The 19028-nt window shown below is 46.5% G+C and overlaps 1 protein-coding gene across 1 annotated transcript in view; it reads left to right on the top strand.

The window, feature by feature from the left end:
- Positions 1–17961, top strand: part of LOC120038406 (bifunctional heparan sulfate N-deacetylase/N-sulfotransferase 1-like) — a gene marked incomplete at its 3' end in the record, with an annotated part of 19923 nt that extends 1962 nt beyond the window's left edge. Inside the window, exons 3-4 of the mRNA XM_038984171.1 lie at positions 6907–6993; positions 17422–17961. Coding sequence (XP_038840099.1) covers positions 6907–6993; positions 17422–17961 — 627 coding nt within the window. The remainder of the gene's footprint in view (positions 1–6906; positions 6994–17421) is intronic.
- Between the last annotated feature and the right edge of the window lie 1067 nt (positions 17962–19028).

The following is a 19028-nucleotide window of genomic DNA, read 5'->3' as shown; positions in this document are numbered from 1 at the left end:
TAATATTGTATTATTATTGTTATGGGGGAAGGAGACCTGTCTCTCCTCACTGACAAGGTTAATATTGTATTATTATTGTTATGGGGGAAGGAGACCTGTCTCTCCTCACTGACAAGGTTAATATTGTATTATTGTTGTTATGGGGAAGGAGACCTGTCTCTCCTCACTGACAAGGTTAATATTGTATTATTATTGTTATGGGGAAGGAGACCTGTCTCTCCTCACTGACAAGGTTAATATTGTATTATTATTGTTATGGAGAAGGAGACCTGTCTCTCCTCACTGACAAGGTTAATATTGTATTATTATTATTGTTATGGGGAAGGAGACCTGTCTCTCCTCACTGACAAGGTTAATATTGTATTATTATTGTTATGGGGGAAGGAGACCTGTCTCTCCTCACTGACAAGGTTAATATTGTATTATTATTGTTATGGGGGAAGGAGACCTGTCTCTCCTCACTGACAAGGTTAATATTGTATTATTGTTGTTATGGGGAAGGAGACCTGTCTCTCCTCACTGACAAGGTTAATATTGTATTATTATTGTTGTTATGGGGAAGGAGACCTGTCTCTCCTCACTGACAAGGTTAATATTGTATTATTGTTGTTATGGGGAAGGGAGACCTGTCTCCCCTCACTGACAAGGTTAATATTGTATTATTGTTGTTATGGGGAAGGAGACCTGTCTCTCCTCACTGACAAGGTTAATATTGTATTATTATTGTTATGGGGAAGGAGACCTGTCTCTCCTCACTGACAAGGTTAATATTGTATTATTGTTGTTATGGGGAAGGAGACCTGTCTCTCCTCACTGACAAGGTTAATATTGTATTATTATTGTTATGGGGAAGGAGACCTGTCTCTCCTCACTGACAAGGTTAATATTGTATTATTGTTGTTATGGGGAAGGAGACCTGTCTCTCCTCACTGACAAGGTTAATATTGTATTATTATTGTTATGGGGGAAGGAGACCTGTCTCTCCTCACTGACAAGGTTAATATTGTATTATTATTGTTGTTATGGGGAAGGAGACCTGTCTCCCCTCACTGACAAGGTTAATATTGTATTATTATTGTTATGGGGGAAGGAGACCTGTCTCTCCTCACTGACAAGGTTAATATTGTATTATTGTTGTTATGGGGAAGGAGACCTGTCTCTCCTCACTGACAAGGTTAATATTGTATTATTATTGTTATGGGGGAAGGAGACCTGTCTCTCCTCACTGACAAGGTTAATATTGTATTATTATTGTTATGGGGAAGGAGACCTGTCTCTCCTCACTGACAAGGTTAATATTGTATTATTATTGTTGTTATGGGGAAGGAGACCTGTCTCTCCTCACTGACAAGGTTAATATTGTATTATTATTGTTGTTATGGGGAAGGAGACCTGTCTCTCCTCACTGACAAGGTTAATATTGTATTATTATTGTTATGGGGAAGGAGACCTGTCTCTCCTCACTGACAAGGTTAATATTGTATTATTATTGTTATGGGGAAGGAGACCTGTCTCTCCTCACTGACAAGGTTAATATTGTATTATTATTGTTGTTATGGGGAAGGAGACCTGTCTCTCCTCACTGACAAGGTTAATATTGTATTATTGTTGTTATGGGGAAGGAGACCTGTCTCTCCTCACTGACAAGGTTAATATTGTATTATTATTATTGTTATGGGGGAAGGAGACCTGTCTCTCCTCACTGACAAGGTTAATATTGTATTATTATTGTTATGGGGAAGGAGACCTGTCTCTCCTCACTGACAAGGTTAATATTGTATTATTGTTGTTATGGGGAAGGAGACCTGTCTCTCCTCACTGACAAGGTTAATATTGTATTATTGTTGTTATGGGGAAGGAGACCTGTCTCCCCTCACTGACAAGGTTAATATTGTATTATTATTGTTGTTATGGGGAAGGAGACCTGTCTCCCCTCACTGACAAGGTTAATATTGTATTATTATTGTTATGGGGAAGGGAGACCTGTCTCTCCTCACTGACAAGGTTAATATTGTATTATTATTGTTGTTATGGGGGAAGGAGACCTGTCTCTCCTCACTGACAAGGTTAATATTGTATTATTGTTGTTATGGGGAAGGAGACCTGTCTCTCCTCACTGACAAGGTTAATATTGTATTATTATTATTGTTATGGGGAAGGAGACCTGTCTCTCCTCACTGACAAGGTTAATATTGTATTATTATTGTTGTTATGGGGAAGGAGACCTGTCTCTCCTCACTGACAAGGTTAATATTGTATTATTATTGTTATGGGGAAGGAGACCTGTCTCTCCTCACTGACAAGGTTAATATTGTATTATTGTTGTTATGGGGAAGGAGACCTGTCTCTCCTCACTGACAAGGTTAATATTGTATTATTATTGTTGTTATGGGGAAGGAGACCTGTCTCTCCTCACTGACAAGGTTAATATTGTATTATTATTATTGTTATGGGGAAGGAGACCTGTCTCTCCTCACTGACAAGGTTAATATTGTATTATTGTTGTTATGGGGAAGGAGACCTGTCTCTCCTCACTGACAAGGTTAATATTGTATTATTATTGTTATGGGGAAGGAGACCTGTCTCCCCTCACTGACAAGGTTAATATTGTATTATTATTATTGTTATGGGGAAGGAGACCTGTCTCTCCTCACTGACAAGGTTAATATTGTATTATTGTTGTTATGGGGAAGGAGACCTGTCTCTCCTCACTGACAAGGTTAATATTGTATTATTGTTGTTATGGGGAAGGAGACCTGTCTCTCCTCACTGACAAGGTTAATATTGTATTATTATTATTGTTATGGAGAAGGAGACCTGTCTCTCCTCACTGACAAGGTTAATATTGTATTATTATTGTTGTTATGGGGAAGGAGACCTGTCTCTCCTCACTGACAAGGTTAATATTGTATTATTATTGTTGTTATGGGGAAGGAGACCTGTCTCTCCTCACTGACAAGGTTAATATTGTATTATTGTTGTTGTTATGGGGAAGGAGACCTGTCTCTCCTCACTGACAAGGTTAATATTGTATTATTGTTGTTATGGGGAAGGAGACCTGTCTCCCCTCACTGACAAGGTTAATATTGTATTATTATTGTTGTTATGGGGAAGGAGACCTGTCTCTCCTCACTGACAAGGTTAATATTGTATTATTATTATTGTTATGGGGAAGGAGACCTGTCTCCCCTCACTGACAAGGTTAATATTGTATTATTATTATTGTTATGGGGAAGGAGACCTGTCTCTCCTCACTGACAAGGTTAATATTGTATTATTATTGTTGTTATGGGGAAGGAGACCTGTCTCTCCTCACTGACAAGGTTAATATTGTATTATTATTGTTATGGGGAAGGAGACCTGTCTCTCCTCACTGACAAGGTTAATATTGTATTATTATTGTTATGGGGAAGGAGACCTGTCTCTCCTCACTGACAAGGTTAATATTGTATTATTATTGTTGTTATGGGGAAGGAGACCTGTCTCTCCTCACTGACAAGGTTAATATTGTATTATTGTTGTTATGGGGAAGGAGACCTGTCTCTCCTCACTGACAAGGTTAATATTGTATTATTATTGTTATGGGGAAGGAGACCTGTCTCCCCTCACTGACAAGGTTAATATTGTATTATTATTGTTATGGGGAAGGAGACCTGTCTCCCCTCACTGACAAGGTTAATATTGTATTATTATTGTTGTTATGGGGAAGGAGACCTGTCTCTCCTCACTGACAAGGTTAATATTGTATTATTATTGTTGTTATGGGGAAGGAGACCTGTCTCCCCTCACTGACAAGGTTAATATTGTATTATTATTGTTATGGGGAAGGAGACCTGTCTCCCCTCACTGACAAGGTTAATATTGTATTATTGTTGTTATGGGGAAGGAGACCTGTCTCCCCTCACTGACAAGGTTAATATTGTATTATTGTTGTTATGGGGAAGGAGACCTGTCTCCCCTCACTGACAAGGTTAATATTGTATTATTGTTGTTATGGGGGAAGGAGACCTGTCTCTCCTCACTGACAAGGTTAATATTGTATTATTATTATTGTTATGGGGAAGGAGACCTGTCTCTCCTCACTGACAAGGTTAATATTGTATTATTGTTGTTATGGGGAAGGAGACCTGTCTCTCCTCACTGACAAGGTTAATATTGTATTATTATTGTTGTTATGGGGAAGGAGACCTGTCTCTCCTCACTGACAAGGTTAATATTGTATTATTATTGTTATGGGGGAAGGAGACCTGTCTCTCCTCACTGACAAGGTTAATATTGTATTATTGTTGTTATGGGGAAGGAGACCTGTCTCTCCTCACTGACAAGGTTAATATTGTATTATTATTATTGTTATGGGGAAGGAGACCTGTCTCTCCTCACTGACAAGGTTAATATTGTATTATTGTTGTTATGGGGAAGGAGACCTGTCTCTCCTCACTGACAAGGTTAATATTGTATTATTGTTGTTATGGGGAAGGAGACCTGTCTCTCCTCACTGACAAGGTTAATATTGTATTATTATTATTGTTATGGGGAAGGAGACCTGTCTCTCCTCACTGACAAGGTTAATATTGTATTATTGTTGTTATGGGGAAGGAGACCTGTCTCTCCTCACTGACAAGGTTAATATTGTATTATTATTATTGTTATGGGGAAGGAGACCTGTCTCTCCTCACTGACAAGGTTAATATTGTATTATTGTTGTTATGGGGGAAGGAGACCTGTCTCTCCTCACTGACAAGGTTAATATTGTATTATTGTTGTTATGGGGAAGGAGACCTGTCTCCCCTCACTGACAAGGTTAATATTGTATTATTATTGTTATGGGGAAGGAGACCTGTCTCTCCTCACTGACAAGGTTAATATTGTATTATTATTGTTATGGGGAAGGAGACCTGTCTCCCCTCACTGACAAGGTTAATATTGTATTATTATTATTGTTATGGGGAAGGAGACCTGTCTCCCCTCACTGACTAGGTTAATATTGTATTATTATTATTGTTATGGGGAAGGAGACCTGTCTCTCCTCACTGACAAGGTTAATATTGTATTATTATTGTTATGGGGAAGGAGACCTGTCTCCCCTCACTGACAAGGTTAATATTGTATTATTGTTGTTATGGGGAAGGAGACCTGTCTCTCCTCACTGACAAGGTTAATATTGTATTATTGTTGTTATGGGGAAGGAGACCTGTCTCTCCTCACTGACAAGGTTAATATTGTATTATTATTATTGTTATGGGGAAGGAGACCTGTCTCTCCTCACTGACAAGGTTAATATTGTATTATTATTGTTATGGGGAAGGAGACCTGTCTCTCCTCACTGACAAGGTTAATATTGTATTATTATTGTTATGGGGAAGGAGACCTGTCTCTCCTCACTGACAAGGTTAATATTGTATTATTATTGTTATGGGGAAGGAGACCTGTCTCTCCTCACTGACAAGGTTAATATTGTATTATTATTGTTATGGGGAAGGAGACCTGTCTCTCCTCACTGACAAGGTTAATATTGTATTATTATTGTTATGGGGAAGGAGACCTGTCTCTCCTCACTGACAAGGTTAATATTGTATTATTGTTGTTATGGGGAAGGAGACCTGTCTCTCCTCACTGACAAGGTTAATATTGTATTATTATTGTTATGGGGAAGGAGACCTGTCTCTCCTCACTGACAAGGTTAATATTGTATTATTATTGTTGTTATGGGGAAGGAGACCTGTCTCCCCTCACTGACAAGGTTAATATTGTATTATTATTGTTGTTATGGGAAAGGAGACCTGTCTCCCCTCACTGACAAGGTTAATATTGTATTATTGTTGTTATGGGGAAGGAGACCTGTCTCTCCTCACTGACAAGGTTAATATTGTATTATTATTGTTATGGGGAAGGAGACCTGTCTCCCCTCACTGACAAGGTTAATATTGTATTATTGTTGTTATGGGGAAGGAGACCTGTCTCTCCTCACTGACAAGGTTAATATTGTATTATTATTGTTATGGGGAAGGAGACCTGTCTCCCCTCACTGACAAGGTTAATATTGTATTATTATTATTGTTATGGGGAAGGAGACCTGTCTCCCCTCACTGACAAGGTTAATATTGTATTATTATTGTTATGGGGAAGGAGACCTGTCTCTCCTCACTGACAAGGTTAATATTGTATTATTATTGTTATGGGGAAGGAGACCTGTCTCCCCTCACTGACAAGGTTAATATTGTATTATTATTATTGTTATGGGGAAGGAGACCTGTCTCCCCTCACTGACAAGGTTAATATTGTATTATTATTGTTATGGGGAAGGAGACCTGTCTCTCCTCACTGACAAGGTTAATATTGTATTATTGTTGTTATGGGGAAGGAGACCTGTCTCCCCTCACTGACAAGGTTAATATTGTATTATTATTGTTATGGGGAAGGGAGACCTGTCTCTCCTCACTGACAAGGTTAATATTGTATTATTATTATTGTTATGGGGAAGGAGACCTGTCTCTCCTCACTGACAAGGTTAATATTGTATTATTATTGTTGTTATGGGGAAGGAGACCTGTCTCTCCTCACTGACAAGGTTAATATTGTATTATTATTGTTATGGGGAAGGAGACCTGTCTCTCCTCACTGACAAGGTTAATATTGTATTATTATTGTTATGGGGAAGGGAGACCTGTCTCTCCTCACTGACAAGGTTAATATTGTATTATTATTATTGTTATGGGGAAGGAGACCTGTCTCTCCTCACTGACAAGGTTAATATTGTATTATTATTGTTATGGGGAAGGAGACCTGTCTCTCCTCACTGACAAGGTTAATATTGTATTATTATTGTTGTTTGTCAGAAACTAACCGCACGTTGCCATGGTTACGTCACAACAGAAGTGTAACAAGCTGTTTGTCTTTTTTCAAAAGGGGCGTGGTCGCTACATCCTGGTCATCTACGAGAGTCTGTTGAAGTACGCCCACACTGACTCCTGGAACAGACAGCTGTTACACCAGGTACAGACACACTGACTCCTGGAACAGACAGCTGTTACACCAGGTACAGACACACTGACTCCTGGAACAGACAGCTGTTACACCGGGTACAGACACACTGACTCCTGGAACAGACAGCTGTTACACCGGGTACAGACACACTGACTCCTGGAACAGACAGCTGTTACAACAGGTACAGACACACTGACTCCTGGAACAGACAGCTGTTACACCAGGTACAGACACACTGACTTCTGGAACAGACAGCTGTTACACCAGGTAAAGACAGCTGTTACACCAGGTACAGACACACTGACTCCTGGAACAGACAGCTGTTACACCAGGTACAGACACACTGACTCCTGGAACAGACAGCTGCTACACCAGGTACAGACACACTGACTCCTGGAACAGACAGCTGTTACACCAGGTACAGACACACCGACTCCTGGAACAGACAGCTGCTACACCAGGTACAGACACACTGACTCCTGGAACAGACAGCTGTTACACCAGGTACAGACACACCGACTCCTGGAACAGACAGCTGTTACACCAGGTACAGACACACTGACTCCTGGAACAGACAGCTGTTACACCAGGTACAGACACACTGACTCCTGGAACAGACAGCTGTTACACCAGGTACAGACACACTGACTCCTGAAACAGACAGCTATTACACCAGGTACAGACACACCGACTCCTGGAACAGACAGCTGTTACACCAGGTACAGACACACTGACTCCTGGAACAGACAGCTGTTACACCAGGTACAGACACACTGACTCCTGGAACAGACAGCTGTTACACCAGGTACAGACACACTGACTCCTGGAACAGACAACTGCTACACCAGGTACAGACACACTGACTCCTGGAACAGACAGCTGCTACACCAGGTACAGACACACTGACTCCTGGAACAGACAGCTGTTACACCAGGTACAGCCACACTGACTCCTGGAACAGACAGCTGTTACACCAGGTACAGACACACCGACTCCTGGAACAGACAGCTGTTACACCAGGTACAGACACACTGACTCCTGGAACAGACAGCTGTTACACCAGGTACAGACACACTGACTCCTGGAACAGACAGCTGTTACACCAGGTACAGACACACTGACTCCTGGAACAGACAGCTGCTACACCAGGTACAGACACACCGACTCCTGGAACAGACAGCTGTTACACCAGGTACAGACACACCGACTCCTGGAACAGACAGCTGCTACACCAGGTACAGACACACTGACTCCTGGAACAGACAGCTGTTACACCAGGTACAGACACACTGACTCCTGGAACAGATAGCTGTTACACCAGGTACAGACACACTGACTCCTGGAACAGACAGCTGTTACACCAGGTACAGACACACTGACTCCTGAAACAGACAGCTATTACACCAGGTACAGACACACTGACTCCTGGAACTGACAGCTGTTACACCAGGTACAGACACACTGACTCCTGGAACAGATAGCTGTTACACCAGGTACAGACACACTGACTCCTGGAACAGACAGCTGTTACACCAGGTACAGCCACACTGACTCCTGGAACAGACAGCTGCTACACCAGGTACAGACACACTGACTCCTGGAACAGACAGCTGTTACACCAGGTACAGACACACTGACTCCTGGAACAGACAGCTGTTACACCAGGTACAGCCACACTGACTCCTGGAACAGACAGCTGTTACACCAGGTACAGACACACTGACTCCTGGAACAGACAGCTGTTACACCAGGTACAGACACACTGACTCCTGGAACAGACAGCTGTTACACCAGGTACAGCCACACTGACTCCTGGAACAGACAGCTGCTACACCAGGTACAGACACACCGACTCCTGGAACAGACAGCTGTTACACCAGGTACAGACACACCGACTCCTGGAACAGACAGCTGCTACACCAGGTACAGACACACTGACTCCTGGAACAGACAGCTGTTACACCAGGTACAGACACACTGACTCCTGGAACAGATAGCTGTTACACCAGGTACAGACACACTGACTCCTGGAACAGACAGCTGTTACACCAGGTACAGACACACTGACTCCTGAAACAGACAGCTATTACACCAGGTACAGACACACTGACTCCTGGAACAGACAGCTGTTACACCAGGTACAGACACACTGACTCCTGGAACAGATAGCTGTTACACCAGGTACAGACACACTGACTCCTGGAACAGACAGCTGTTACACCAGGTACAGACACACTGACTCCTGGAACAGACAGCTGTTACACCAGGTACAGCCACACTGACTCCTGGAACAGACAGCTGCTACACCAGGTACAGACACACTGACTCCTGGAACAGAAAGCTGTTACACCAGGTACAGACACACTGACTCCTGGAACAGACAGCTGTTACACCAGGTACAGCCACACTGACTCCTGGAACAGACAGCTGTTACACCAGGTACAGACACACTGACTCCTGGAACAGACAGCTGTTACACCAGGTACAGACACACTGACTCCTGGAACAGACAGCTGCTACACCAGGTACAGACACACCGACTCCTGGAACAGACAGCTGCTACACCAGGTACAGACACACTGACTCCTGGAACAGACAGCTGTTACACCAGGTACAGACACACTGACTCCTGGAACAGACAGCTGTTACACCAGGTACAGACACACTGACTCCTGGAACAGATAGCTGTTACACCAGGTACAGACACACTGACTCCTGGAACAGACAGCTGTTACACCAGGTACAGACACACTGACTCCTGGAACAGACAGCTGCTACACCAGGTACAGACACACTGACTCCTGGAACAGACAGCTGTTACACCAGGTACAGACACACCGACTCCTGGAACAGACAGCTGCTACACCAGGTACAGACACACTGACTCCTGGAACAGACAGCTGTTACACCAGGTACAGACACACCGACTCCTGGAACAGACAGCTGCTACACCAGGTACAGACACACTGACTCCTGGAACAGACAGCTGCTACACCAGGTACAGACACACCGACTCCTGGAACAGACAGCTGTTACACCAGGTACAGACACACCGACTCCTGGAACAGACAGCTGTTACACCAGGTACAGACACACTGACTCCTGGAACAGACAGCTGCTACACCAGGTACAGACACACTGACTCCTGGAACAGACAGCTGCTACACCAGGTACAGACACACTGACTCCTGGAACAGACAGCTGTTACACCAGGTACAGACACACTGACTTCTGGAACAGACAGCTGTTACACCAGGTAAAGACAGCTGTTACACCAGGTACAGACACACTGACTCCTGGAACAGACAGCTGTTACACCAGGTACAGACACACTGACTCCTGGAACAGACAGCTATTACACCAGGTACAGACACACCGACTCCTGGAACAGACAGCTGTTACACCAGGTACAGACACACTGACTCCTGGAACAGACAGCTGTTACACCAGGTACAGACACACTGACTCCTGGAACAGACAGCTGTTACACCAGGTACAGACACACTGACTCCTGGAACAGACAGCTGCTACACCAGGTACAGACACACTGACTCCTGGAACAGACAGCTGTTACACCAGGTACAGACACACCGACTCCTGGAACAGACAGCTGCTACACCAGGTACAGACACACTGACTCCTGGAACAGACAGCTGTTACACCAGGTACAGACACACCGACTCCTGGAACAGACAGCTGTTACACCAGGTACAGACACACTGACTCCTGGAACAGACAGCTGTTACACCAGGTACAGACACACTGACTCCTGGAACAGACAGCTGTTACACCAGGTACAGACACACTGACTCCTGAAACAGACAGCTATTACACCAGGTACAGACACACCGACTCCTGGAACAGACAGCTGTTACACCAGGTACAGACACACTGACTCCTGGAACAGACAGCTGTTACACCAGGTACAGACACACTGACTCCTGGAACAGACAGCTGTTACACCAGGTACAGACACACTGACTCCTGGAACAGACAACTGCTACACCAGGTACAGACACACTGACTCCTGGAACAGACAGCTGCTACACCAGGTACAGACACACTGACTCCTGGAACAGACAGCTGTTACACCAGGTACAGCCACACTGACTCCTGGAACAGACAGCTGTTACACCAGGTACAGACACACCGACTCCTGGAACAGACAGCTGTTACACCAGGTACAGACACACTGACTCCTGGAACAGACAGCTGTTACACCAGGTACAGACACACTGACTCCTGGAACAGACAGCTGTTACACCAGGTACAGACACACTGACTCCTGGAACAGACAGCTGCTACACCAGGTACAGACACACCGACTCCTGGAACAGACAGCTGTTACACCAGGTACAGACACACCGACTCCTGGAACAGACAGCTGCTACACCAGGTACAGACACACTGACTCCTGGAACAGACAGCTGTTACACCAGGTACAGACACACTGACTCCTGGAACAGATAGCTGTTACACCAGGTACAGACACACTGACTCCTGGAACAGACAGCTGTTACACCAGGTACAGACACACTGACTCCTGAAACAGACAGCTATTACACCAGGTACAGACACACTGACTCCTGGAACAGACAGCTGTTACACCAGGTACAGACACACTGACTCCTGGAACAGATAGCTGTTACACCAGGTACAGACACACTGACTCCTGGAACAGACAGCTGTTACACCAGGTACAGCCACACTGACTCCTGGAACAGACAGCTGCTACACCAGGTACAGACACACTGACTCCTGGAACAGACAGCTGTTACACCAGGTACAGACACACTGACTCCTGGAACAGACAGCTGTTACACCAGGTACAGCCACACTGACTCCTGGAACAGACAGCTGTTACACCAGGTACAGACACACTGACTCCTGGAACAGACAGCTGTTACACCAGGTACAGACACACTGACTCCTGGAACAGACAGCTGTTACACCAGGTACAGCCACACTGACTCCTGGAACAGACAGCTGCTACACCAGGTACAGACACACCGACTCCTGGAACAGACAGCTGTTACACCAGGTACAGACACACCGACTCCTGGAACAGACAGCTGCTACACCAGGTACAGACACACTGACTCCTGGAACAGACAGCTGTTACACCAGGTACAGACACACTGACTCCTGGAACAGATAGCTGTTACACCAGGTACAGACACACTGACTCCTGGAACAGACAGCTGTTACACCAGGTACAGACACACTGACTCCTGAAACAGACAGCTATTACACCAGGTACAGACACACTGACTCCTGGAACAGACAGCTGTTACACCAGGTACAGACACACTGACTCCTGGAACAGATAGCTGTTACACCAGGTACAGACACACTGACTCCTGGAACAGACAGCTGTTACACCAGGTACAGACACACTGACTCCTGGAACAGACAGCTGTTACACCAGGTACAGCCACACTGACTCCTGGAACAGACAGCTGCTACACCAGGTACAGACACACTGACTCCTGGAACAGAAAGCTGTTACACCAGGTACAGACACACTGACTCCTGGAACAGACAGCTGTTACACCAGGTACAGCCACACTGACTCCTGGAACAGACAGCTGTTACACCAGGTACAGACACACTGACTCCTGGAACAGACAGCTGTTACACCAGGTACAGACACACTGACTCCTGGAACAGACAGCTGCTACACCAGGTACAGACACACCGACTCCTGGAACAGACAGCTGCTACACCAGGTACAGACACACTGACTCCTGGAACAGACAGCTGTTACACCAGGTACAGACACACTGACTCCTGGAACAGACAGCTGTTACACCAGGTACAGACACACTGACTCCTGGAACAGATAGCTGTTACACCAGGTACAGACACACTGACTCCTGGAACAGACAGCTGTTACACCAGGTACAGACACACTGACTCCTGGAACAGACAGCTGCTACACCAGGTACAGACACACTGACTCCTGGAACAGACAGCTGTTACACCAGGTACAGACACACCGACTCCTGGAACAGACAGCTGCTACACCAGGTACAGACACACTGACTCCTGGAACAGACAGCTGTTACACCAGGTACAGACACACCGACTCCTGGAACAGACAGCTGCTACACCAGGTACAGACACACTGACTCCTGGAACAGACAGCTGCTACACCAGGTACAGACACACCGACTCCTGGAACAGACAGCTGTTACACCAGGTACAGACACACCGACTCCTGGAACAGACAGCTGTTACACCAGGTACAGACACACTGACTCCTGGAACAGACAGCTGCTACACCAGGTACAGACACACCGACTCCTGGAACAGACAGCTGTTACACCAGGTACAGAAACACTGACTCCTGGAACAGACAGCTGCTACACCAGGTACAGACACACCGACTCCTGGAACAGACAGCTGTTACACCAGGTACAGACACACTGACTCCTGGAACAGACAGCTGTTACACCAGGTACAGACACACCGACTCCTGGAACAGACAGCAGTTACACCAGGTACAGACACACTGACTCCTGGAACAGACAGCTGTTACACCAGGTACAGACACACTGACTCCTGAAACAGACAGCTGCTACACCAGGTACAGACACACTGACTCCTGGAACAGACAGCTGTTACACCAGGTACAGACACACTGACTCCTGGAACAGACAGCTGTTACACCAGGTACAGACACACTGACTCCTGGAACAGACAGCTGTTACACCAGGTACAGACACACTGACTCCTGGAACAGACAGCTGTTACACCAGGTACAGACACACCGACTCCTGGAACAGACAGCTGTTACACCAGGTACAGACACACTGACTCCTGGAACAGACAGCTGTTACACCAGGTACAGACACACTGACTCCTGGAACAGACAGCTGTTACACCAGGTACAGACACACCGACTCCTGGAACAGACAGCTGTTACACCAGGTACAGACACACTGACTCCTGGAACAGACAGCTATTACACCATGTACAGACACACTGACTCCTGGAACAGACAGCTATTACACCAGGTACAGACACACTGACTCCTGGAACAGACAGCTGTTACACCAGGTACAGAAACACTGACTCCTGGAACAGACAGCTGTTACACCAGGTACAGACACACTGACTCCTGGAACAGACAGCTGCTACACCAGGTACAGACACACCGACTCCTGGAACAGACAGCTGTTACACCAGGTACAGACACACTGACTCCTGGAACAGACAGCTGCTACACCAGGTACAGACACACTGACTCCTGGAACAGACAGCTGTTACACCAGGTACAGACACACTGACTCCTGAAACAGACAGCTGCTACACCAGGTACAGACACACTGACTCCTGGAACAGACAGCTGTTACACCAGGTACAGACACACTGACTCCTGGAACAGACAGCTGTTACACCAGGTACAGACACACCGACTCCTGGAACAGACAGCTGTTACACCAGGTACAGACACACTGACTCCTGGAACAGACAGCTGTTACACCAGGTACAGGCACACTGACTCCTGGAACAGACAGCTGTTACACCAGGTACAGACACACTGACTCCTGGAACAGACAGCTATTACACCAGGTACAGACACACTGACTCCTGGAACAGACAGCTGTTACACCAGGTACAGACACACTGACTCCTGGAACAGACAGCTGTTACACCAGGTACAGACACACTGACTCCTGGAACAGACAGCTGTTACACCAGGTACAGACACACTGACTCCTGGAACAGACAGCTGTTACACCAGGTACAGACACACTGACTGGAACAGACAGCTGTTACACCAGGTACAGACACACCGACTCCTGGAACAGACAGCTGTTACACCGGGTACAGACACACTGACTCCTGGAACAGACAGCTGTTACACCAGGTACAGACACACTGACTGGAACAGACAGCTGTTACACCAGGTACAGACACACCGACTCCTGGAACAGACAGCTGTTACACCGGGTACAGACACACTGACTCCTGGAACAGACAGCTGTTACACCAGGTACAGACACACTGACTGGAACAGACAGCTGTTACACCAGGTACAGACACACCGACTCCTGGAACAGACAGCTGTTACACCAGGTACAGACACACTGACTCCTGGAACAGACAGCTGTTACACCGGGTACAGACACACTGACTCCTGGAACAGACAGCTGTTACAACAGGTACAGACACACTGACTCCTGGAACAGACAGCTGTTACACCAGGTACAGACACACTGACTCCTGGAACAGACAGCTGTTACACCAGGTACAGACACACTGACTCCTGGAACAGACAACTACTTTTCAATTTCACAGAAACGGAGTGACGCTTTGTCACTTTAAATGGTAAAACAATTGTTTGCAAAGCTGAACAAAACGTACCTTTTATATGGAGAAGTCTACTTTTAACAATTAGCCGATGATCATTTGACGAAAACACATTTAGTTGAGGAAGAGTGCAGATGTGAAGTTTGGTAACAGAATGACAGTAAAGTCTCCGTCGGTGTGTCATGTGACCACGTTTTGCCGAAAACCTTCAATTTCTGCACCAAATTAAGATAAATCACAACTGGGTGTCAGCTATGACGTGTGTTTAGCAATTAGTAATTGATAAAGCAAAATTGTAATTAGTTAAAACGCTAACTAATTTCGTAGGTCTACCTTCAGTTGTTACTTCTGTTGAACTTTCATAATCCTCCCTCATGAGGGAGAGAAATTAAATTATTAAATATCTTAAAGAGGGTTTACGATAACAGAATAACAGAGACACTAGGCAATATTTTATACTTATAGAAGTCAAATAATTTCATAAAAACGAAATATAAATGTTGATATTAGTTGGCAGGGGCCTTTACTTTGATTCATTTCTAGTAGTTTTTTAAGACTTTTTCCTGCTAGATGTTTTCTCAGACCCGTTTTCCATCTGTGTGACCAGAAATCAAAGACTTTGCTTTTTCCTAATTTTTTAGGATGGAAAATGGTTGACAAACATATCTATGCCTTAATTTCCCCTTTATCTAAACTCTTATCTTTCATTTGACTCCACATTGTATACGCTCCTATAAACTTCACACGTTGGTCCTTCTACAGTGACGTGACCCACTGCTCTTCTGACCTGCCTCATTCACACGTTGGTCCTTCTACAGTGACGTGACTCACTTCTCTTCTGACCTGCCTCATTCACACGTTGGTCCTTCTACAGTGACGTGACCCACTGCTCTTCTGACCTGCCTCATTCACACGTTGGTCCTTCTCCAGTGACGTGACCCACTTCTCTTCTGACCTGCCTCATTCACACGTTGGTCCTTCTACAGTGACGTGACCCACTTCTCTTCTGACCTGCCTCATTCACACATTGGTCCTTCTACAGTGACGTGACTCACTTCTCTTCTGACCTGCCTCATTCACACGTTGGTCCTTCTACAGTGACGTGACCCACTGCTCTTCTGACCTGCCTCATTCACACGTTGGTCCTTCTCCAGTGACGTGACCCACTTCTCTTCTGACCTGCCTCATTCACACGTTGGTCCTTCTACAGTGACGTGACCCACTTCTCTTCTGACCTGCCTCATTCACACGTTGGTCCTTCTACAGTGACGTGACCCACTTCTCTTCTGACCTGCCTCATTCACACGTTGGTCCTTCTACAGTGACGTGACCCACTTCTCTTCTGACCTGCCTCATTCACACGTTGGTCCTTCTACAGTGACGTGATCCACTTCTCTTCTGACCTGCCTCATTTACACTTTCCACCAAGTCGGCTTGGAGCAAAAATGTTTTAATAGCGAACGTCCACACATCTCTGCATCTGCGGGACACTTTTCAAGGGAAAAGGAAGTGGAAGGTGGAAATGACTTAGTAAGATGGTCAGGGGGAACTAGTTCAACGAGAATTCCAAAATGTCGTGGCAAAGGTCATTTTTTGTACGGATTACTTTTTTGGTTTGTATTGATACTCACTTACGTTTGCCGTACGTTACCTTCTCAAACTGTTAGCTAACGTTACCTTCTCAAACTGTTAGCTAACGTTACCTTCTCAACCTGTTAGCTAACGTTACCTTCTCAAACTGTTAGCTAACGTTACCTTCTCAAACTGTTAGCTAACGTTACCTTCTCAAACTGTTAGCTAACGTTACCTTCTCAAACTGTTAGCTAACGTTACCTTCTCAAACTGTTAGCTAACGTTACCTTCTCAACCTGTTAGCTAACGTTACCTTCTCAAACTGTTAGCTAACGTTACCTTCTCAACCTGTTAGCTAACGTTACCTTCTCAAACTGTTAGCTAACGTTACCTTCTCAAACTGTTAGCTAACGTTAGCCATGAACGTTCACCAACATTGGACACAAAATATAAAATGGATTGTATCATCTGGTTGTCAACTAACGTTCGCTAATGTTTGTCTGGTTGTCAGCTGACGCTTGATTTTTGTCCCTTGTTGTCCCCCAGTACTGTCTCCGTTACCGAGTCGGAATCATCACCTTCCACAGAGCCAATCAGAACTCTCCGCCCCTGCTGAATCTCCGGGGTCTACCCCTGCTGCTACGGACCAATCAGGCGCTCCGAGACGCCTCTGTGATGTCACGTTCGCCCCTCCTCCACCTGACGCGGGCTGATACGGACCGTGGACCTCTCCCCGGTGACGACTGGACCACATTCACCTCCAATCACTCCTCCTACCAGGCTGTTGTCCAGGCACGGCCCAGGGAGGGAGGCCCCGGAGTGGGCAGCGGAGATAATCCAGTCCCTGGTTTCAGTCGGGGCCTACAGGCTACGGTGGTGCTGGATGTGGGGCTGTTTGACGGGGTTCAAAGGGTCGTCTTCGGACACGGCCTGGGCTACTGGCTACACAGGCTCCTATTGGTGGACGCTATCACTTACCTCACGGACAGGAAGTTGTCGTTGGGGTTGGAGCGTCACATCCTGGTGGATATCGACGACATCTTTGTTGGGAAGGAAGGAACACGCATGAACACCAAGGATGTTAAGGTAGGAGGAAACGGTGGGGGGGGGGGGCTCCATGAACACCAAGGATGTTAAGGTAGGAGGAAACGGGGGGGGCTCCATGAACACCAAGGAGGTTAAGGTAGGAGGAAACGGTGGGGGGGGGGGCTCCATGAACACCAAGGATGTTAAGGTAGGAGGAAACGGTGGGGGGGGGGGGGGCTCCATGAACACCAAGGATGTTAAGGTAGGAGGAAACGGTGGGGGGGGGGGGGGCTCCATGAACACCAAGGATGTTAAGGTAGGAGGAAACGGGGGGGGGGGGGGGCTCCATGAACACCAAGGATGTTAAGGTAGGAGGAAACGGGGTGGGGGGGGGGGGGGGCTCCATGAACACCAAGGATGTTAAGGTAGGAGGAAACGGGGGGGGGGGGGGCTCCATGAACACCAAGGATGTTAAGGTAGGAGGAAGCGGGGGGGGGGCTCCATGAACACCAAGGATGTTAAGGTAGGAGGAAGCGGGGGGGGGGGCTCCATGAACACCAAGGATGTTAAGGTAGGAGGAAGCGGGGGGGGGGGCTCCATGAACACCAAGGATGTTAAGGTAGGAGGAAGCGGGGGGGGGGGGCTCCATGAACACCAAGGATGTTAAGGTAGGAGGAAGCGGGGGGGGGGGCTCCATGAACACCAAGGATGTTAAGGTAGGAGGAAACGGTGGGGGGGGGGGCTCCATGAACACCAAGGATGTTAAGGTAGGAGGAAACGGGGTGGGGGGGGGGGGGCTCCATGAACACCAAGGATGTTAAGGTAGGAGGAAACGGGGGGGGGGGGGGCTCCATGAACACCAAGGATGTTAAGGTAGGAGGAAACGGGGTGGGGGGGGGGGGGGGCTCCATGAACACCAAGGATGTTAAGATAGGAGGAAACGGTGGGGGGGGGGGCTCCATGAACACCAAGGATGTTAAGGTAGGAGGAAACGGGGGGGGGGGGGGGGGCTCCATGAACACCAAGGATGTTAAGGTAGGAGGAAACGGTGGGGGGGGGGCTCCATGAACACCAAGGATGTTAAGGTAGGAGGAAACGGGGGGGGGGGGGGCTCCATGAACACCAAG

Source organism: Salvelinus namaycush, unplaced genomic scaffold (assembly GCF_016432855.1).
Source record: "Salvelinus namaycush isolate Seneca unplaced genomic scaffold, SaNama_1.0 Scaffold2193, whole genome shotgun sequence".
In the NCBI taxonomy this organism is placed as follows: Eukaryota; Metazoa; Chordata; class Actinopteri; order Salmoniformes; family Salmonidae; genus Salvelinus; species Salvelinus namaycush.
Note: the sequence above shows the minus strand (reverse complement) of the source record. Positions and strands in the feature narration are given on the sequence as shown.